This window comes from Anomaloglossus baeobatrachus, chromosome 3 (genome assembly GCF_048569485.1).
Source record: "Anomaloglossus baeobatrachus isolate aAnoBae1 chromosome 3, aAnoBae1.hap1, whole genome shotgun sequence".
Lineage (NCBI taxonomy): Eukaryota > Metazoa > Chordata > Amphibia > Anura > Aromobatidae > Anomaloglossus > Anomaloglossus baeobatrachus.
In genome coordinates, this window is record NC_134355.1 from 70,566,671 (window position 1) to 70,589,947 (window position 23,277).

Genomic DNA, 23,277 nt, shown 5'->3' on the forward strand with positions numbered 1-23,277 from the left:
TGGAGTCATTAGCATATGATAAAAAAAACCTTTAGACATACAGTTTCTAAAGATCTTTTTATGCATGCTACTAGATACAGGGACGGTTAGGCAGGGATTAGAAATATGCACCCAGAACTGCTCGTGGTCCTGGGTGCATATTGCACCTGACAGGTTCACGTTAAGTTATTATCTATCCATAGACTTGGAACTGTACAGAGCCCCACCTGAATAGGGCAGTGATTGAGCATGTGCACTATTTCTCCATTCTTTCTCTATGGGACGGCTGGAGAAAACTGAATGATGGTCTCACACACAACTTAGAAACTTGGTACAACCCCTTTATACCAGTTTTACTTACATTTTTGTGCAGAATCCGTTGTTTTTCAAGCTGAAATTGTTTTCCTACTAATAAGCTCATGTAGTACTTTCCCTCTTCGATTTTGATTTTTCACACCTTGCACCTTTCATCACTCATATATGATACATCAAGATAATAGATTCTCTGTGATGATAGATCTCCCTCCAGCAAACTTTATTCAAGTCTCCACATATATAATCTACTATCGTATCTATATTATATGAAATACTAGTAAAGTCCCCAAGCATCGGGGTCAGCAACTGTATATGTAACAATGGAAAGGAAAGACCATATACAGTGGATGCACACACCAGAAAAACACTATAATATGTCATAGAATACAAACTTTATTGTTGACCAATGAACATACTAAAAACATTTCAAAACAATAGCAATCCATGTACTGATACTCCTGTAAATCACAGAAGGCAAAGCGCCTAAAGACCTAGAGGTACTAGGCCCCCAATGAGATGAAATGTAACCTTAGTACCAGAGCAAAAGTTGGAAGTGCAAGGTAGTACAGGGGGTAACCCTATGGGGGTATACAAGAAGAGGTATTCTATTATTACAATATAAACAGGTGACAGTTAGTGCACATGGGTATGTATGGTAAACTGAAAAATAGTCTGGGAAATAATATGCAAACAAGCAAAAGATTTCCCAGGCCCAACCTGTGTGCTGAGATGACGAAGTAAAGGATTCTAAGGTTGTTAGGGAAGCTTCTGTAAAGGGTCCTATATAGAGCCAAAGGTCAGTGCTACGTGTAATACATAGCTAATCAGAACATCAGGTAGTATATATTATAATAGACGAGCACAATCAGAGTGGTCAGGAGTATCAGGAGAGAGATCCCTTGCGTATCGCTGAGAACAGCTTCATCTGGGGAGTACTACACAGCACAGATCTTTGGCCTAGACGTCCCTTAAAGGGAATCTGTAACCAGGATTTTGCAATGTAAGTTGAGGACAGCATGCTGGGAAGTTTAAAGTACAAAGATCTGTCTTGCTCTTATCTGTGTCTGAGCTATTGTTTACCTATACTGAAGAGTTTATTGCTCTGTGATTAACATTGGTGTGACTCTGTGCCTTGTGCAGAGGGGTCTGGCACACTTCCTGCTTTGATTGACACCTCACAGTCAATGCACAATTTGTATTGAGAGTCTGGTGTGGGCGAGGACAGTGATCTAAGTTAAACATGGTTAGTTTCAGAGTCTGTCTAAAACATGCTGCTCTAAAGACCCTTTTACACAATGATAAAAAGGTGGATTATCGGTCTAGCGAGCGCTGATAGTGCACAGGTTCCGTTGAAGGTTAAATTATTTTGTTAAAATATTTTCTATATATAATGCTCCTGTTAGATACATACTATAGTATGTATCTAACAGGAGCATTATATATAGAAAATATTTTAACAATAAAATAATTTAACCTTCAACGGAACCTGTGCACTATCAGCGCTCGCTAGACCGATAATCCACCTTTTTACCATAAGCTCACTCCCTTTGAGGGAATCGGTCAGAGCTGCAGAAAGACACAGGCTTATCCACTCCAAAGCGGAACTTTCAGCTGGAGAGCGGAGGATCGTTGCAGTACTCCAAGACCCAAAGTGCCGGGGATACCAGGAGGAACCAGCGGTCCTGAATCCGGATATCTCCACTAAAGACTACAACCTAACAGCATTGTTACCAAGGATCCAAACCTCCATCCATCCAGAGGATCTATTCAACCAACACCGAGGTTGTGCGAGGGCGCACAACCTCACCAGGTGAGCAAATTCTAACTCTCCTTAATCTTATCTCAGACCATCGGGTACTTGTCATATGCGCTATTTCTTTTTTCAGTGACTTTTACACAATGAGACTTTCTAGCGATTCCACAACGATCTCGACCTGGCCGGGATCGCTGGAAAGTCTCTAACAGTCGCTGGTGAGCTGTCAAACAGGCAGATCTGGCCAACGACGCAGCAGCGATACAGACCTACAGAACGACCTCGCTGGAAAGGGAACGCTAGCACGCCTATGGGCTGTGTCGCTAACGATGTCATTGTAACGGTGTCAAACACACCGATACATGCTGCACAGTGGGAAACAAAGGACCAAAGAGTGGTCCTGAACGACTTGTAGCGATCAGTGACCTCACAGCGGGGGCCAGGTCGCTGATGCATGACACACACTGCAATGTCGCTGGGGAGGTCGCAATTACGTCACAAAACCGGTGACGTTACAGCGATTTTCCCCTCAACCATGACAGCACCACGTGAGATAGGGATCCGCCCAGCGAGGACAGGAAACCATTCTGAATAAAAGGGTGGTACCTCTCCCCGTCGTCAGTTGGTTTCCTGTCCTTGATGGGGGACCCCTGTTCTGAAACCCGGCGGCAAAAAGTACTATTGCTAGGTGGATTAGGGAGTCCATTACTTTAGCCTACTCCTATAGTGGAGCGCCCGTTCCGGAGAACATTCGGGCCCATTCCACCAGAGCGGTGTCTACCTCCTGGGCTGAACGTGCGCAGGTATCTATTGAACACATTTGTAGGGCCGCTAACTGGTCCTCGCAGTCTACTTTTCTCCGGCACTATTGGTTGGACCTATCCTCCTCGGCTGCTCTTTCGTTTGGTAGACGGGTGCTTGAGGCGGTGGTCCCTCCCTAGATAAGTGTTTCTCTGGAAATCTCTCACGTGGTGCTGTCATGGGTGAGGGGAAAACACCTTGGTTACTTACCGGTAGCCAGTTTTTTCCAGCACCCATGACGGCACCACGAGAGAGGGGATCCGCCCTTCAAGGACAGGAAACCTCCAGAATAAAAAGGGGCGGCACCTCTCCCCGCATCAGTTGGTTTCCTGTCCTTGAACAGGGAGCCTCCAGAGATCCACTAGATCCAAGAGGCCTGATGGGCCGAAGATTCAAGTCCGGCGCCCGGCCGGCCGACTCTGGCAGCGGCACGGGTCCTGCTGCGGTCGGCCGAGGTGCTGTGGAGCTGCCGCAGCGGAACCATGGGGGTCAGGACTGCATACCGCGCGCCCGATAGGAGCGCCAGGAGCCTGCGGGGACCAGGTAAGTCCGGTCGGTGGAAGGCTTCTGCCGGGGAACTGGCCGCAGGGCTCTCCCGTCGCAGCGTACCCACGGGGGTCCTGTCTGCACACGGGCTCCTTCCCTCCCTGCTCCTGCCCCCCCTCTCCTTACCACGCTACCGGCACCGGAGGCCAGGATAAGGGTGACTGCTGCTGCGATCCCTGCGGGGCGTCCTCGTGGCGGCAGATGCTGGGGCGCTTCCGTGAAGGAGCGCCATGTTGTGTGTGGAAAGGGATGTCCGGGCTGTGCGCATGCGCAGCACGCTTTTTTCCTATTGGAGGCGCGGATGAGTCGTCATCCGCCGGAAGTAGGGGGCGGAGTCGCCAGGGTTGCTTTGAAAAACAGAGCGGCAATTTTCTCTATGGTGCCGGTGCTCTGTTACCATGACGGACAAGCAGTCAGCTGCGTCTCCTTCGCCTCCCTCCTCCCCAAAACCTCCCTCTGTTTATGATACTGCCGCCCTGAAACGGCAGCAGAAGGGTGGAAAAGATGACAGTGTCACCGGCTCAGGGGTCAAGCGTGGGGGGACTGATGACCGGTCCTCCAAGCGGAAGGACCCTGACTCTCCTGACAGAAGACGGCCCTCTAAAGGAGGGAAGTCGGATGATGGCCCTGCTGACCCGGTATAGCCTCTTGACATGATGACCGAGTAGTTTTACGAACTGACCCTGCCTATTTGCCGAAGGTGCATTCCCACTTCCATAGATCACAGGAAATAGTGCTCCCCTGTTTTTATGCCAACCCTTCTACTCCGGAGGAGATGGGATGGCACTGCCTGGATGTTAGGAGTTGTCTTCAACGGTATCTGTTGGTCACCTCTGAAGTGAGGAGGGATAAGTCTCTGTTTGTAGTCTTCCAGGGTTGTAGAAAGGGGCTTAAGGCTTCTAAATCCACCTTGGCAAGGTGGATCAGGGATGCCATCTCGGTTGCCTACGCGGCCGGGGGGGAAGACATACCTCCTGGTTTGAAGGCACACTCCACGCGAGCGATGGCATCTTCCTGGGCGGAGAGATCGGAGGTCTCCATCGAGCAGATATGTAAGGCGGCAACCTGGTCTTCTCCGTCCACCTTTTTTAATCACTATCGCCTTGATTTGTCGTTCACCGACATCACCTTTGGGAGGCGGGTTCTGCAAACTGTTGTCCCTCCCTAGGTCTTCCTCTCTGTAATTCTCTCATGGTGCCGTCATGGGTGCTGGAAAAATACGTAATTACTTACCGGTAATGTGTTTTTTCTGAACCCATGACGGCACCCTTACATTCCCTCCCTGCACTTGGGGGTTGCTAGTTTGCTTCCCTTTTCACTCCTCTTCACTGGGCGGTTATGGTGGCGGGATATGTTTTTAACGATGTTCCTTGTTTTGGAGGTCCTGTCATGCTCGGTAATCAACTGATGCGGGGAGAGGTGCCGCCCCTTTTTATTCTGGAGGTTTCCTGTCCTTGAAGGGCGGATCCCCTCTCTCGTGGTGCCGTCATGGGTTCAGAAAAAACACATTACCGGTAAGTAATTACGTATTTTCCAGAACCCATGACAGCACCCATATATTCCCTCCCTTTCTCATCTTTGGTGTGCACTTCTGGGTGTGCTTGTGTGTGTTAGTGGTGATGGAGTAAGTTCTAACGATTGTTGGAGGTCCTCTCATTCTCGGTAATCGACTGACAGCGGGTAGAGGTACCACCCTTTTATTCAGAATGGTTTCCTGTCCTCGCTGGGCGGATCCCTCTCTCACGTGGTGCTGTCATGGGTTCTGGAAAAAAAGGTGGATCGTTAGCGATGTTGCAGTGTGTAAAGGGGCCTTTAGATGAAATTGCAAAAACCTGGTGTAAGATTCCCTTTTAACTCTCATATACTTGTTGCATTGGCTAGAATGGATTTAAATTCATTGGGTGGGGACATCATATTTCTGATGTATATCACGCTCACCGACCAGCTGTTATTTTTTTCCTATGGATCGAGCATCAATATAATGTGCTTGGATAGCCTTTTTAACGTAGACATGACATCTCTTTTGACATGATAGATGCTATAAATACTTGTATTCCTCATTAAAGAACAATTACTTGACGTCTCATTGTTCCATTCTTCTGGGAGATATATATGAATTATATTGACAAATGGGTGTTACAATTTTTTATTATGAAGGGGTGTCTCCTATACTTTGACACTATCCAATAAGTGCTGACTGTGTACAGACAACACCTATTTACTAGGGAATTGGACCACACCTGCACAGTTAGGTAAATTGTACACAGTAAACTTATTGTGTGTGTGTGTGTGTGTGTATGTGTATATATACAGCAGGTGAAATAAGTATTGATCACATCACCAATTAGTAAAGATATTTCTAAAGGTGCTATTGACATGAAATCCTCACCAGATGTCTGTAAAAACCCATCCACTCCACTCAGACAAATAAATCAAACTATAGATGTCCATAAATTAAGTTACATGTAATAATGAGAAATGAGAGCGGGAAAAAGTATTGAACACATGAAGACAAAGAGATAGAAAAAGCCATAGAAAGTAATGACACCAGCTGAAATATATTAGTAATTAACAATCCAGCTATTTATTAAAAAAAATATCAGCTGATTCAACTGATGGCCTATGCAAAGGTGTCTCACAAGAAACATCTCATGATGGGTAAAATAGTGAGCTGTCCCAAGACCTTCGCAAGCTTATACAAAACACAACTGAGGGCATTTGTTACTGAATTTCTAAACTACTGAACATTCCAGTGAGCTTTGTTAGGGCCATCATCTGTAAGTAGAAAGAACATCATTTCACCTTAAACTCACAGGACTAGTGTTGAGCGTGCACTCCCATTCTAAACCACTAGTACCATGAAAATCTTACAGAAGAATGCTTGAGTTGACGACTTTTATTATATGCAGTAAACGAGTCTAGCCCGTCCAAGCATCAAACAGCTCATGAATACTGACCACGTGACCATGGTTGTGCCCACCCTTCAATATTACTTATTTTTGTATATAAACCTTTGAATTTTGAAGCACTGCAGAATATGTTTGCGCTAGAGAAATAAAAATGATCACTACACGATACCTCAAATATTTGAAGAGCGTGTGGAAGAATGGGCCAAAATCACACCTGAGCAATGCAGGCAACTACTTCGGGAGACATCTTGAAGCTGTCATCATTGACAAAGGCTTTTGTACAAAGTATTAAATAAATTTAAGTAAGTGTATTCAATACTTCTTTTCCTGTGTAATTTATCATTATTACACATAATTTATGGACATTTAGGGTTTGACATCTTTGCCTGTGTGGATTGGATGGGTTGTTACCGGCATCTAGTGAGAAATTAATGTGGAAAAACACCTTTAGGAATATACCTTCAAAATTGGTGACCTATTCAATGCTTACTATACCGTGTGTGTGTGTGTGTGTGTGTGTGTGTGTGTGTGTGTGTGTGTGTGTGTGTGTGTGTGTGTAATATATTATTTTTATATAGTTGTATGTAATTATATACTTATATGTAATTATTTTTCTTTTCTCTTAAGACACTACTGTTGAGAAGACCCCTTTAAAGGTGGAGGAGGCGTTTGATGATTATAACCCATTTAAAGACCCGGAGCCCACAACATACCAGAACCCGTTTGATGAGCCGGATCCGGGGCCTGACCTGGCTATTGAACTGCATAAGGAATCCCCTCCACAGCCAGCAAAGAGGAAGAATGCCAGACCTGTGGATATGACCAAATACCTCTACGCTAACAAAGCCAGACAGGAAGAGGATGAGCTCGATGAGTGAGTGGAATCTATACACCTTTATATGAACTGATGAATTTAAGCTTTCTCTGTATAAGCAGAAGTTTCTCTTAAAACAACATGGCAAGTCCAGATAGTGTGTTTGACAAAAGAACATTTTGATAGCGCGGGGTGAAATGGAGATGTTAAGCCGCCTGGCATTCACCATTCTTGAAAATTTATTGTACATATTGGAAAATTGCCCAACAATTCAAAGACACTTCATTTCACAAATACAGGCTCCTCTCTATCCCTATGATAACCCAACACCTACTCATGAAGTGCTGTGCTTGAGAGAGACCATAGGCGCTCCTTACACATTGTTAGCCATACAATATGAAAGGTTTTTCCATCCCAGCCAGTCAGAGGTTGGGAATACTCATCTATACGCAGATTCCAGAGGTGGACAGTATTATTGCGCAGCTGAGCAGGTTGACACTATACAGTGGAACCTCGCTTAATGAGTAACCCAGTTAGTGAGTATTTCGCTTAATGAGCAAAGCTTGCTGTAAATTTGTAACTCAGTTTATGAGCAAGCTTTGTTGTACGAGCAAAATACTCACCGCACACACTTAAGGTTCTGTACATCCACCGCGCTCTAACCCGCTCTTGCAGTCCACACAAACGCACACAAACACACACAAGCACGCACAAACAAACACGCGTGCACGCACACCAGGGCTGTGGAGTCGGTAAGCCAAACCTTCGACTCCGACTCCGACTCCGACTCCTCAAATTCTCTTGCACCGACTCCGACTCCGGCTCCGACTCCGGCTCCGACTCCGACTCCGGCTCCGGCTCCGACTCCTACATATATTGCTTAGTTAGGTGAAAAATTTATTGTAGTACATGAATATGTGTATGTGAACATCAGACATTTAATAATTTTTATGATACAATAATCAAGATATTTGGATAGAACATAAAATATATTTATTGGAATACAACTTTAGAACACAAAAAACTGTAATAAATTGTAAATATGTAATACACTATGTAATATACAGTAGATTACATATATATCTTGTGTGTGTATATACACTGTGTGTGTATATATATATATATTATATATATATATATATATATATATATATATATATATATATATATATATATATATATATATATATATATATATATATATATTACATATTTACAATTTATTAGTTTTTTGTGTTCTAAAGTTGTATTCCAATAAATATTTTATGTTCTATCCAAATATCTTGATTATTGTATCATAAAAACAATTAAATGTCTGATGTTCACATACACATATTCATGTACTACAATAAATTTTTCACTTAAATATAAGCATTATACTAAATGTTATTATTTAGTAAAATATTCAACACATTCTGCATTGCACTCCTGTCCCCAATTTATTATATATTTTAGGAGTCGGAGTCGGTGCATTTTATACCGACTCCGACTCCACCAAAATGAGCTCCGACTCCGACTCCACGACTCCGACTCCGACTCCACAGCCCTGACGCACACACACAGATTATGCTCACCTTACCTTCCGTTCGATCGCCGGCCTCCTGGAACTTGCAGTTTGCCCGTACAGGATGTGTATCGGGTAACCATCGCGACCAGTTCCTCCCTTGTCTCGATGCTTGCCAATACACATCCTGTACTGGCGAACTACAAGAAGCATGAGGCCGGCGATTGAACGGAAGGTACACGTATTATGCTCAACTTACCTTCCGTTCCATCGCCGGCTACAAGCATCGCGACGAGGGAGGAACTTCCCCTGTCAGCCGCTACTCAAATGCAGTGCGCTGGCCAATCAGAGGCAAGCGGCTCCTGCCTTTGACGTCAGCGCGCTGGGAGCGAAAGGTCCAGCATCGGTCACGATGGTTATCCAATTCACATCCTGTACGGGCGAACTACAAGTTCTAAGAGGCCGGCGATGGAACTGACGGTAAGGTGAGCATAATCTGTGTGTGTGTGTGCGCGCGTGCGTGTTTGTTTGTGCGTGTTTGTACGTGTGTGCTATGGCACAATAGGGGACCAGGATGGGACATTTAACAAGTTGTGGAACGAATTGTCTGCATTGCAATGATTTCCTATGGGAAATATTGCTTTGCTGAACGAGTAACTTGGTTAACAAGCACATTCCCAGAACGGATTGTTCTCGTTAACCAAGGTTCCACTGTACTTTTTTCGCATTTTGACATAAAAATGAGTGGGAATTACAGAAGGAGAGTTTGCACAGCCCACCCTTACATTTTCTTTATATCTGGCCAACTTTGGGCAAAGATTATATTTAGGTATTCCCATCTCTTGAATACCCCTGTAATAATAGTTTTTTTTCATGTTGTTATCTTTACAATATACAGTGGAACCTTGGATTACGAGCATAATTGGTTCCGGGAGTGAGCTCTTAAACCAAGTTACTCTTATATCAAAGCAAATTTTCCCATAGGAAATAATTGAAACGCAGACAATTCGTTCCACAACCCAAAAATATTTACTGTATTTATACAAACTTAACTCCTGTATTCATATAAAATTATTACAGTACACTGATACAAAATACTGTACAGTAAAAATCATATAAAGCAAATTAAACTGCACGGTAGCTAATAGAACTGTTGGTGTGCGAGAGGTACACTATATAGAGAGAAAATATTATGTAGAAATATGGCAATCTTTATTCTAGTACAATACACACAAAAAACACACCCCAATTTTTTTTCTCCCCAAAATAAGGGCACCAATAAGCCAAATGTGGGGTAGGAAAACTGCACAGGCAATTAGATTACAGTACAAGCAATGTGCTACACTGCTTAGTAGAAAGAAAGTATAATACTGTATCCACAACTGCAAATTGATACACATTCTATATAGTATATACTGTGCAATGGTATACTGTATATAGTGAAAGGACGGAACCGGAAGTGTGTGCAGTGAGTATTTGCTCTTAAACAAAGTTAAACATTTTTAAAAATCTTTTCTTGTCTTGCAAAACACTCTCAAACCAAGTTACTCTTAATCCAAGGTTCCACTGTATATGCAGATTTTACAATAATATAAAGTCCCAAACCTATGTATTTTGCATAATACCGCCTACCCATAGGGGCCAATAACCTGTAGTGCTCCAGCTGTTATCCAACTACGATTTCCAGCATGCCCTGTCAGCCACAGGCAGGCTTTCCCCCCTTCACCGTCTAAGGCCACGTGCACACGCGGAGTATTTGGTGAGTTTCTTACCTCAGCATCTGTAAGGCCACGTGCACACGCGGAGTATTTGGTGAGTTTCTTACCTCAGCATCTGTAAGGCCACGTGCACACGCGGAGTATTTGGTGAGTTTCTTACCTCAGCATCTGTAAGGCCACGTGCACACGCGGAGTATTTGGTGAGTTTCTTACCTCAGTATCTGTAAGGCCACGTGCACACGCGGAGTATTTGGTGAGTTTCTTTCCTCAGCATCTGTAAAGCCACGTGCACACGCGGAGTATTTGGTGAGTTTCTTACCTCAGTATCTGTAAGGCCACGTGCACACGCGGAGTATTTGGTGAGTTTTTTTACCTCACTATTTGTAGCCAAAAGCAGAAGTGGAACAATCCGAGGAAAAGTATAATAGAAACACGGGCACCACTTCTGTATTTATCACCCACTTTTGGTTTTGGCTTCCAAATACTGAGGTAAAAAGCTCCCCAAATACTCAGCGTGTGCACGTGGCCTTATAGATACTGAGGTAAAAAGCTCACCAAATACTCAGCGTGTGCACGTGGCCTTATAGATACTGAGGTAAAATGCTAACCAAATACTGATTATGTGAACATGACCTAAAAGTAATTGCAGTTAGTACGACTGGAAAATCTACTTTAAGGGTACAGTCACATGTTTTGGGTCTTTTTTTTTGTTTTTTTTCTAAGAGCATTTTTCAGACTGAAAAATTCACATCAAAATCAGCATAAGAAAAGTTTATTTTGGCTTGGATTTTAACCAGTATTTTTGCATGACGGGCATATATTTATGATTCAATTCATTCAGTAGTCAGATTTGAAATGTTTTCAATCATAAGTGCCTCAAGAATTTAACCCCTTAACGACCCATGACGTACTGGGTACATCATGGATCGTGTGCCGTTAATCCTCGCTCCCTGCCGTGGGCAGGCGGCGATCCGCGCATATATCAGCTGTTTTCAACAGCTGACGTGTGCCTGCTAGCCGCGGGTGGAATCGCTTCCAACCGCGGCCATTAACCCCTTACATTTCGCTGCCAAAATCTGTCAGCGATATGTATATGGGCGTCGCCATGACAGTTACTTAACCCGCCCCCACAGGAAGTCACGTGACATGATCTCACGTGACTTTCGGTGGTTGCCATCGTAGCACAGGGTCTTGTGATGACGCCTGCAGCTACGAAGTTTCACTTTCGTTTTCACCTGGCTCTGAGCAGGGTGAAACAGGAAGTGACTGTATCTGCTGTTTACAGCTGTATAGCTGTGATCAACAGATAGATAAGAGCGATCGGATTGCTGATCGCTATAGCCCCCTAGGGGGACTAGTAAAATAAAAAAAAAGTAAAAAAAAAAAAGTTTTAAAAAATAAATAAAAAAACCTAAAAGTTCAAATCACCCCCCTTTCACCCCATTGAAAATTAAAGGGTTAAAAAATATACACATTTGGTATCGCCGCATTCAGAAATGCCCGATCTATCAAAATATAAAATCATTTAGTCTGATCAGTAAATGGCGTAGCTGCAAAAAAATTCCAAACGCCAAAATTACATTTTTTGGTCGCCGCAAATTTTGCGCAAAATGCAATAACAGGCGATCAAAACGTAGCATCTGCGCAAAAATGGTACTGTTAAAAAAACGTCAGGTCGAGACGCAAAAAATAAGCAGTCACTGAGTCTCAGATCCCGAAAAATGAGAACGCTACGGGTTTTGGAATATGGCGCAAAACGTGCGCCACTTTTTTTGGACAAGCTTGTGAATTTTTTTTAACCCCTTAGATACAAGTAACCTATACATGTTTGGTGTCTACAAACTCGCACCGACCTCAGGCATCACATAGATACATCTGTTTTACCATATAGTGAACACAGTGAATAAAATATCCCAAAACCTATTGTACGATCACACTTTTTTTGCAATTTTTCCGCACTTGGAAATTTTTTGCCGTTTTCCAGTACACTATATGGTAAAGCTTATGGTTTCATTTAAAAGTACAACTCGTCCCGCAAAAAACAAGCCCTTATATGGCAAGATTGATGGAAAAATAAAAATGTTACGGCTCTCGGAAGAAGGGGAGCAAAAAATGCAAAAACGGAAAGTGCCCAGGGGCTGAAGGGGTTAAAGGGAATCTTTCACCAGGTTTTTGCCACCTAGGCCGAGTGCAGCATAAGGGGCAGAGATCCTGATTCCAGTGATGTCACTTACTGGGCTGCTTAGTGGAGTTCTGATAAAATAACTGTTTAATCAGCAGTAGATTATCATTACAGAACTACTTGGTGTGCTGCAGATAGTCCAGCATATTCCTGAGCTCTGTATAACTGCTAGATATGCAGCAGAGAAAACATTGATTTTATCAAAATAACAGCAAACAGCTCGGTAAGTGAAACATTTCTGGAATCAGCATCTCTGTCTCTGCATTATGCTGCCCTCAGATGGGGGAGCAAAAACTTGGTGACAGATTCCCTTTAAATGTTAGTGATTTTTACAGTCCTAAAAAAACACAAGGAAAAACCCATTATATGCTTGGTTTCACTTTAACCCCTAAGCGACTGGGCCAAGTTTTTAAAATCTGACGTCACTTTATGTGCCAATAACTGCAATATTTCAACATATCCCAGTGATTTTGAGATTATTTTTTTTTTGTGACACATTATACTTTGTGATAATGGTAAATTTAGGTAAATATGTCTTGGGTTTATTTATAAAAATATCAGACATTTTTCAAACCTTGAATTCCTTTAATCCAGATAGTCACATCACACAAAATAGTCAATGAATAACATTTCCGTCGTGTTTGCTTTACACCAGCTCCTTCTGTAAAATGTTCTTTTATTTTGTTAGGATGTAAGAAGCTGTAAAATTGTAGCTGTAATTTTTTCAAGGAAATTTACAAAACATTTTTTTAAGGACCTATTCAGTTTTGAAGTGACTTTGAGGGACCTATATTTTTTTTTATAGAAAATATCCAAAAGCAATACCATTTTAACCCCATTACAACAGCCTTAAAGAGATAAATGGCGGCAGAAAAGGGTACTTATTCTGATATGCCGTTGATAAACTGCTGGCAGAAAAGTAAATAGCACCCCCCCCCAGCGTCAGAAAATCTCCTGGGTTTCAGCTACCGGGCCGTTTTTTCCGGTCCCCGGTCATGTGATCACAGGTAGACACCGGAGAGTCATGATCACTGTAGAAAATGGAAACGCTGGTAAAAAAATTATTTATCCCCCATCTGGCATGATCAAACATGTCAGATGGGAGATGAATCTTCTCCCTCGGTCCTCTAATGTGGCAAAATGCCTCCCCACCCCTGATCCACCTCCCCCCTCACAATCGCCTAAAATGGCCGCCGCACATGTTGCCCACCTGCTGCGCGCGTCTTCCTCTTCCAATTTCTGCCTAATATGACATGTCAGATGAGGCACAACAGTCGTCCCCAGCTCCAACCAGGTCATTCCCGGTTTTGTCAGTACCTCTCATGCAGTGTCGATTCCCCCGCCACCCCTCTTGTCAGAAGAAATGCTGGCCGCATGCGCAGACAGCGTCTCTCAGCCGTCTCTGCACTTAGTGACATGCAGCTTACTGCACTCACACTGTCGTGCAGTAAGCTCCGTGTCACTGCAGCCACACTCCTCACATGGAGTTCCTACACTTACAAAAAATGGGGGAAACCTTCCCGGAGCGTGCCGCCCCATATTCTTGAAGGTCCAGAGTCGTCGTGGGACCTCCAAAATGGATTTTTTTTTCTTTTCAATAAATTGGTGAAAGAGGGAATGTGTTGGGGAGCGTTTTTTTCAAATTTTTTTTTTGTATTTTTTTATTTTATTTATTACTGACAGTTAGTGATGTCGGGTATCTGATATAAGCCGTGATATCACTAATCTTTGGGCTTGATGCCAGATGACGTTACACAGCTAGTATCAACCCCATATATTACCCCGTTTGCAACCACACCAGGGCAACGGGATGAGCCGTGCAAAGTACCAGGCAAAGGGATGAGCCGGTGCGAAGCACCAGGTTTGGCGCATCTAATGGATGCCCCACTTCTGGGTCGGCTGCAGCCTGCTATTTTTAGGCTGAGAAGGGCCAAATAACAATGTTCCTTCCCACCCTGAGAATATCAGACCCCAGCTGTGTCCGCTTTACCTTGGCTGGTAATCCCATTTTTTTTTTTTTATTTTTTTATATAAATTATTTCCCTCGGGAATGCTATTCACTTATAGCTCAGGTCTGCAAAAAGACGTATTGGTGGTCACTAATAAATACAGGGTCAGAACTTGATGGATATTTGTCTTTTTTTCCATCATATTAGTTATGCAACGCTTATTCAAAGAGTATTGGAAGCGTTTATGTGGCTCTTGAAACAGAATTTGAAATATGCACCCAGAACCATGAGTGCATATTAGTTAACCCTGCCTAAAGGCCACGTCACACTAAGCAACATCGCTAGCAACATCGCTGCTAAGGAACGACTTTTGTGACGTAGCAGCGATGTTTGACTTTTTGTCTGAGAACCCTGCCCCACCCATAGCCATGTCTCTTATTTCACATATATAGCTTGGTCCCTTGCTTCCCATACAGAGCAATTTTTTTTAACTGCAGGTGAGGTTACACATAGGTTAGGGACCCCAAAATAGAGATTACCTTGGCGTTTGGTTTTGGGGCTCCTTTGCATTGATCAATACAATGGCTAAATATCTCTCATTTCTATTTTTCATAGCAGTTATGCAGATACCATTTTCACTCATGTTTTTCACTTATTCCATTGTATTTTTCAGTCTAGTATTCCTATAGCAGTTATGCTTTTCATTATTCCAATATACATTGTGACTGGTGTGCAACTCTTTATCCTATTATCGAGCAACAACCTGGCCTCTGCTGTGAGGTCGTTGGTTGTTGCTGAATGTCCTGGACCATTTTTTAGTTGTTGCTCTCCCGCTGTGAAGCGCACATCGCTGTGTGTGACAGCGAGAGAGCAACAACTGAATGTGCAGGCAGCAGGAGCCGGCTTCTGCGGACACTGGTAACCAATGTAAACATCGGGTAACCAAGAAGCCCTTACCTTGGTTACCCGATATTTACCTTCGTTACCAGCGTCCGGCGCTCTCACACTGCCAGTGGCGGCTCCCTGCTCCCTGCACACATAGCCAGACTACACATCGGGTAATTAACCCGATGTGTACTGTGGCTAGGAGTGCAGGGAGCAGGGAGCCGGCACTGGCATTGTGAGAGCGACGGACGCTGGTAACGAAGGTAAATATCGGGTAACCAAGGTAAGGGCTTCTTGGTTACCCGATGTTTACCGTGGTTACCAGCATCCACAGAAGCCGGCTCCCTGCTGCCTCCACACGTAGCAGAGTACACATCGGGTAATTAACCCGATGTGTACTCTGGCTAGGTGTGCAGGGAGCCAACTCTAAGCGGTGTGCGCTGGTAACCAAGGTAAATATCGGGTTGGTTACCCGATATTTACCTTAGTTACCAAGCGCAGCTTCGCTTCCACACGTCGCTGGGGGCTGGTCACTGGTTGCTGGTGAGATCTGCCTGTGAGACAGCTCACCAGCAACCCGTGTAGCGACGCTCCAGCGATCCCTGCCAGGTCAGGTTGCTGGTGGGATCGCTGGAGCGTCGCTTAGTATGACATCTCACCAGCGACCTCCTTAGCAACTTGCCAGCAATCCCTATCAGGTTGTATCGTTGTTGGGATCGCTGGTAAGTTTAGTGTGACTGGGCCTTTACTGTCCCTTTTATACACTAGTATAATAAAGGGATATTTAGAAAAAGTATTTCTAAAGATCTTTTATCTTATGCTAATGAGCACAGGGACAAGTCCCAAGGGCATTATATCCCCCGACCAGCCACCCTCTTAGCATGTTAGTACGCCCACAGGGGTGTACTAACATGCTATTCAATGTAGCGTCACGTGTACCTGTATTCGCGGTGGCCGCGCTCCTGAATGCTAGGCACATCCGGTCATCAGAAATCCGCAAATCGGAAATTGGTCTGATTTGCGGATTTGAAATACACAGGTTGTCCGTTTGATGCAGTTTTTGCCGCTGCTGAATTTTTTGTGGATAAAGGACCACAAACATTCCAATCTAAAGCCAGCCGAACTCACCGGGATCGCCTGACAGTCCTTTGTGTATGGGGACCTCCCATCTATACCCCAGCAGGGAGAGACGTATTTGCATCGACCAATCCTCTTTGCCTCTGGTTGATAAGCCGCCGCCAGAGGAGTTTGGCAGCAATTTTCTCTTAGATAGCCCTGGAGCGATCGCCGGACACCACTCTGCTGTGTATGGGGGGTCTTAAGCATCATATGGGTGCGTAGTGCCCCTTTTTTAATCATGTATCAGTTTCCTTTATCTTTATGCAGGTTAATCATTGACTCACTTAAGCCGTGTGCCAAAACCACGTCTAGACTGCCGGGATTGTACTGGTTTTATCCCTTCCTTGTAATTTGGATGATAGAAGTTCTGGTTATGAAGCCAATTTTGGAAAGTATATTAACAATAAGTCATTTTTTTATTTGTTATTGTGAGCGTTAAATAGTTTATGTATAGTTAATTAAGGAGGATATCACAGCGGTAAGAGTTGATGTGAATGTACAGGGCGTGTGACCGGGATGCAGCGAGCTTCACATTAAAAATCTAATTTAGCTGCAAAATTGCAGGTGAACGTTCAGATCTGTCAGTTTAGGTGTGGATTTACTTTGCAATGATTAAACAATTACATTGAAATACTTTTTGGTACAATATTATTAATCCCAGACTCCTTGTGCTATTTCTATATACAGTATGATTACCCACATAATTAGTTTATGCTGGGGATTCTCTTATCTGTCCTAAGGACCAGGTAACATTGCACAAAGAGGGCAAGTGCAATAATAATTTCCAAAACTCTAAATTAAGTATTTCAACTGCATGTACAATTAGCATATGCCTCATCTGTGTACCTGGCCATTAACAATAAAGGTATCTGAGGTTGAACGGGTTGGCCAGCCCACAAAATAATATAAATAATTAGTTCAGTTATGCCACCAGTAAGACTTACAAATCTTGGGTTCAGCAGATTCATTTCTGGACCGTTGATTGATAGAGGGCAGCGTTTCCTAAATTGATACATGATTAGTAGGGATGAGTGAGCACTGCCATGCTCGGCTGCTTTGTACTCTTAATTAGTGAAGAGTGGGCACTACCATGCTTGAGTGCTCGATACTCTTAATTAGTGATGGGCGAGCACTGCCATGCTCAATTGCCCAGTATTCATAACTAGTGATGAGCGAGCACTCATTAAACACAGAAAGCTTGGATGCTCGGTACTTGTAACTAGTGATGACCGAGCACTACCATGCTCGGGTGCTCGGTACTTGTTACAAGTAGTTGGACGCCCGGATGGGTGTGACTCGAGTACCAAGTATAATGGAATTCAACAGGGGACTCGAGCATTTTTCCGGAAGAATTCCCAGAAAAATGCTAGCGTTCCCCATTGACTTCCATTATACTCCGGTACTCGGGTCATGCCTATAAAAGCATCCAACTGCTCGTTACGAGTACAGAGTACATGAGAATGGTGGTGCGCAGTCATCACTAGTGACAAGTACCAAGCATCCAAGCTTTCTGTGTTTCAGAAGTGGTGATAAAAGCTGTGGGGTAGTGACTGCTGTGCCAGCCTTCTGTGTTTCAGGAAAAGTGATAGAAGCTGTGTGGCAGTGACTGCAGGGCCAGCCTCCTGTGTTTCAGGAGAGGTGATAGGAGGCTGGCCTTGCAGTTAGTGTCCTACATCTTCTGTGTTTCAGAAGAGGTGATAGAAGCTATGGGCAGTGACTGCAGGGTTAGCTTTCTGTATTTCAGGAAAAGGGATAAAAGGTGTGGGGCAGTGACTGCAGGGCTAGCTTTCTGTGTTTCAGGAGAGTTGATGGAAGCTGTGGGGCATTATAGGGTTCAAACTACCTGTTTTAACTGTTAAGTATTTCATTATCTTCTGCTTTTATGGATGCCATTTGGCTTATTTTAGGCCCATTGTCCACTTCATTTGATATTTTTCATAGTGAAATATTGTATTCTGTGAGTTATTGAGATCTGATTATGTAAAACTGAAGTGGTCTCATTCCTTTGTGAGTCCTTACGTCTGAGTGAGATGTTCATCGCTGGTTTGACTCTCAGGCTAACTCGATTTGTGACACCTCAGATCTGGCTGCCGCCCTGCCGAAATCTAATACTCTTCACATATTCCTGATTGCATTAAGGTTTTAGTGGGAAGGCATGGGTTGTGTAGGGGTGAAAAAAATAATACATTTGATGGATTACAACCTCTCAGTCAGGAAAATTTCTATTCCCCATTTCCAAATTGCTCCATATAGTTTTTGTCCAGTTATTTTTTTTTTTCCCATTAGCCATATTAGCCCCTGTGCACTCTCGTTTTCAGTGTAATGCAAATAGGCTTTTTAATTTACTGACTGGAAAGCAGGTCGCAGCCTTAATGTCTTACAATTAGATTTACTGCAGCCTTATAAGAAGATGCCTGCTCCTGTATTGTGGAGAGCATTTCTAGAAGTGTGCCGCACATTTGTGTTCATTTCCAATAATAAAGTCATAAATAGGTTTCTATTCGAAGACTCATTACTTGTGTATATTTTATATATACCTGCATTTATCTTTTTTGGAAATAATTAGGGATATCTATCTGAAATATATTATATAATTTTGTATATATTGTATATGTGTGTGTGTGTGTGTGTGTGTGTGTGTGTGTGTGTGTGTGTGTATGTATGTCCGCTAAAGGAATTTGCACCGTCGCATTTACAATCACGAAATTTTGCACAGACGCCTCATGTGACTAAGGCAACGTCATAGACTATGTTTTGACAGGAAAATTTAACACCACGTTTTACAGTTACACTCCAAAAATTATGTCTCCATTAAACTGAATGGAGGTGGGAGCTAGAGGCTATTAATAGCAACTGTCAGTGGTTGCTATAGGAACAAAATAAACTGTTAGTATAAGAAGCTTATGTGTGAGGTAATAAGATGTCGGTGGAAAGACGGGCAGAGAGACAGCCGGGCAGAGAGACAGCCGGGCAGAGAGACAGCCGGGCAGCCGCAGAGAGAGAGAGACAGACTCTCCGCCTGCAGAATTCAGTAAAAATCCAAGGTGAATTCTCAACAAAATTCACATCTGTAAATTAACTTTTAAGAATTTTAGACATTTCACCCTTCTTTTTGAAAAGGGTAATATCTTCTGCTTTTCCTTCTTGAGTGGGCATAAAGGATATAAAAAGCCTACACACCCCTGTTAAAATACCAGGTTTTTGTCACGTATAAAAATCATATCAAGAAGAATCGTTTTAGAACTTTTTTCCACCTACATCAACCATAAACTGTACAAATCCATTGAAAAAAAAAGTAAAATGAAATAATTTGTAAGTGTTGAAATAATAATAAAACTAAATTATAGTGGTTTCATAATATTGAACACCCTCTTAGAATTGGGGACCTACTTGTATGCAGAATTTGCCAATCTTTTTAAGCCCATGTTCCATAACCCCATATAAAGTTTAGCTGTTGTAGGAGGATTTTCTTAACTGAACTTTACAGCAAAAGCCATAATCCGTTAACAGCTTACAGCACAGCAAAGGGATCTCGTTGTTGAATTTTGTCAGGAGAGGGACACAAACATTTTTTCCAAGGGATTAGATAAACCATGGAACGCAATGAATATAGTCATAAAGAAGTGGTTTAAATTTGACATGACCCGGACATTATCTAGAACTTGACATCCATCAAAGGTTGGTGAAAAAAAGACTAGAAGAAAATTGGTCCAGAAAGCTGACTAGGTCTACAGGAACATTAAAGGAGCTGCAGGAATTTCTGGCAGTTACTGATTCTGTACTACACGTGACAACACTCTCCCATATTCTTCATGTGCCTGGGGTGGAGTGATAAATTAGAAACCTTTTCTTAAAAAGACAAATATCTAAGCCCAGCTATGTTTTGCCAAAACACAAAGTCTGCGAACAACATGGGGGAAGACTTGGTAAGATGTGATGACATCACGGTTGAACTTATAGGACAGAATTCCAAAAGATATATTTGGCACAAAGCCAACACTGTGCATCACCAAAAGAACACCATCCCTACAGTGGAGCATGGTGGAGGCGGGCATTATGCTTTGGGGCTGTTTTTTCGTCAGCTGGATCTGGGGCTTTATTCAAGGTGAAGGTAGTTATGTACAGTTCCCAAATATCTGTACATTTTGGAACAAAACCTGTACACAGCAGGTGCCCTCGCAATCTGACAGATTTAGAACTACTGCAAGGAAGCGTGGGCAAAAGATCACCAATTCTAGATGTGCCATACTGTTAGGCGGGCTTTGCATGTTGCGACATCGCAAGCCGATGCTGCGATGTCGCACGCGATAGTCCCCGCCCCGTCGCTGCAGCGATATCTTGTGATTCCTGGCGTAGCGAACATTATCGCTACGCCAGCTTCACAAGCACTCACCTGTCCTGCGACGTTGCTCTGGCCGGCGTCCCGCCTCCTTCCTAAGGGGGCGGGTCGTACAACGTCACAGCGACGTCACACGGCAGGCGGCCAATCAAAGCGGAGGGGCGGAGATGAGCAGGATGTAAACATCCCGCCCACCTTCTTCCTTCCGTATAGCCGGCGGCGGCAGGTAAGGTGATGTTCCTTGCTCCTGCAGCTTTACACACAGTGATGTGTGCTGCCGCAGGAACGAGGAACAACATCGTACCTGTCGCGGCAGCGTAATCATGGAAAAGTCGGAGCCTGCACCGATGATACAATAACGACGCTTTTGCGCTCGTTAATTGTATCATCTAGGATTTACACACTACAATGTCGAAAGTGACGCCGGATGTGCGTCACTTTCGATTTGACCCCACCAACATCGCATGTGCAAAGCCGCCCTTAGACTCCTGTCCAAATGAATGCTGTCATAAATTCAAAGGGTACTTCAACAAAGTATTAGTTTTAAGGGTGTTCATATTTATGCAACCACAGTGTTTTAGTTCTTTATTTTTCTTTTTCCACTCAAAAATATTTCAGTTTGTTTTTTTAATTGTGTTGTATGGTATGTGGCTGACATTAAAGGTGGAAAAAGGTCTGAAATGATTCTGCTTGGAATCATTTTTTTTTACATGACGAAAAGGCATTTTAACAGGGGTGTGTAGACTTTTTATATAAACTGCGCATTGAAAATCCATGTGCAAATACCAGTATAATAATTTTTTTTTTTTTAATGGGAAATTGTCAACTGATTCATTCTGTCAGTACGACAAGCGGCATGAATTAGAGCTGAGCTGCACGAGTGTTTAATCAGTGATTTTCTCTGATTAAAAAATTCTAAAACTCTTCCTATCCATTGCAACATTGATAATAAAAATAATCTCAAAATCCCTTTAAAATAACCATAAAGGCTAATAAGAAAGGAAATTGGTGTTTTTTCTTAATAAAATATTATTTTATTGAAAAAAAAATTTAAAATACATGTTAGACATTTTCAGAATCAAAAAAGAACAGGATCAAATAGTGTTTTTCCTCAGGGGGTGCACCCCTTGAGGAAAAGCACGCTTGAAACGCGCGTCGAGGCATAGCGGCATCCAGGATTTCCCTGACCAGTCATAAGGTATATTGGACTCTAAAATCTTTTGCCCAGCACAGGCACTTTTATTGCAATAGGTCACTTTGCTCATATACCTTTCTTTATCATCTTTATATATTATTATACATGCATTTTTGCACTATACTATGTATATATTATATATTGAGTGATAGATATTTATATGATTGGTCTCTACACTGCTCATTTAATTTACCTGTTATACCGCTGCTAATTCATTTGGGCTATTTGATCCTGCCCTTTTTTGATTCTGAAAATGTCTAACATGTATTTTAAAAAAAAAAAATTCAATAAAATGATATTTTATTAAGAAAAAAACACCAATTTCCTTTTTTATTAGCCCTTATGGTTATTTTAAAGGGATTTTGAGATTTATGATTATATAAGGTGTTATTTATACGGAATATTGTGATTTATTGATAATAAAAAGCAGCACATGGGTTACACCTTGATGCCATCCATGTGCTCTGATTTTCATGCACCCGTAGACTTGTATGGGTAATTTTGATCAGTTACTTTTGATCGAAAGCGGACATGTCACTGTTATTTTATTGTGGCGCACTCAGTCTGCTTAAAAACATGGACACGTGAACAAACCCAGACATTATAATGGGTACATGAAAAACACAGAACACAAATGTATGAATTAGGGCTTAGTGATCCTATTGATGAGTTAGGCCCCTTTCACATTGCGTTTTACCTTCCGCTCACAGGTCCCGTCGGAGCATCCGTCCGAACCGCCCCTCCCCAACTCTGCAAAGCGTGTTCCGGACGCATGCGCCCGACAGGGTCATTCACTGCTATGGAGCGCACTGCGTTAGCGTGTGCTCTGTTTTGTGCCATTTTTTGCACATATACGTTTCTGCAGACGCAGTCCACCTACGTTCGGGTGTCCGTCTGCTGTTTCTGGTTTTATTTGAAATATCATCTTTTTTTTTTTTTTTTAGTTTATCGCTATGAAAATGATTGCTTGGTGTTTATGTATTATTTGTGTCTATGCCCTTCTGTGTCTCCTTGTGCAACAGCAACAAAAATAGTTCTGACCGCCAGCCAAATTCTATTTTAGTGAATAAAAAGGGTGGAAGGTGCCAGAGCCCATAGTACTATATCATCACTATCATTATATACACGTTGTCCAAAAATATGTTGTAAAAATGTAACCAAAAGGAACAAATGCCTAAAAGAAGCAAATACAATTGATAGTATGCAATTTTCAAATATATTTGAAATTTCCATCTCTAATAGATGTGATACAGGATATTCTATTATGTT

At 42.8% G+C, this 23,277-nt stretch overlaps 1 protein-coding gene across 7 annotated transcripts in view; it reads left to right on the plus strand.

Moving 5' to 3' along the window:
- EHBP1 (EH domain binding protein 1) overlaps positions 1-23,277 on the plus strand; it is a 536,928-nt gene that overhangs the window by 173,978 nt on the left and 339,673 nt on the right. For all 7 annotated transcript variants that reach the window (XM_075339243.1, XM_075339247.1, XM_075339245.1 and 4 more), the window contains one exon: positions 6,931-7,177. In XM_075339243.1, coding sequence (XP_075195358.1) covers positions 6,931-7,177 — 247 coding nt within the window. The remainder of the gene's footprint in view (positions 1-6,930; positions 7,178-23,277) is intronic.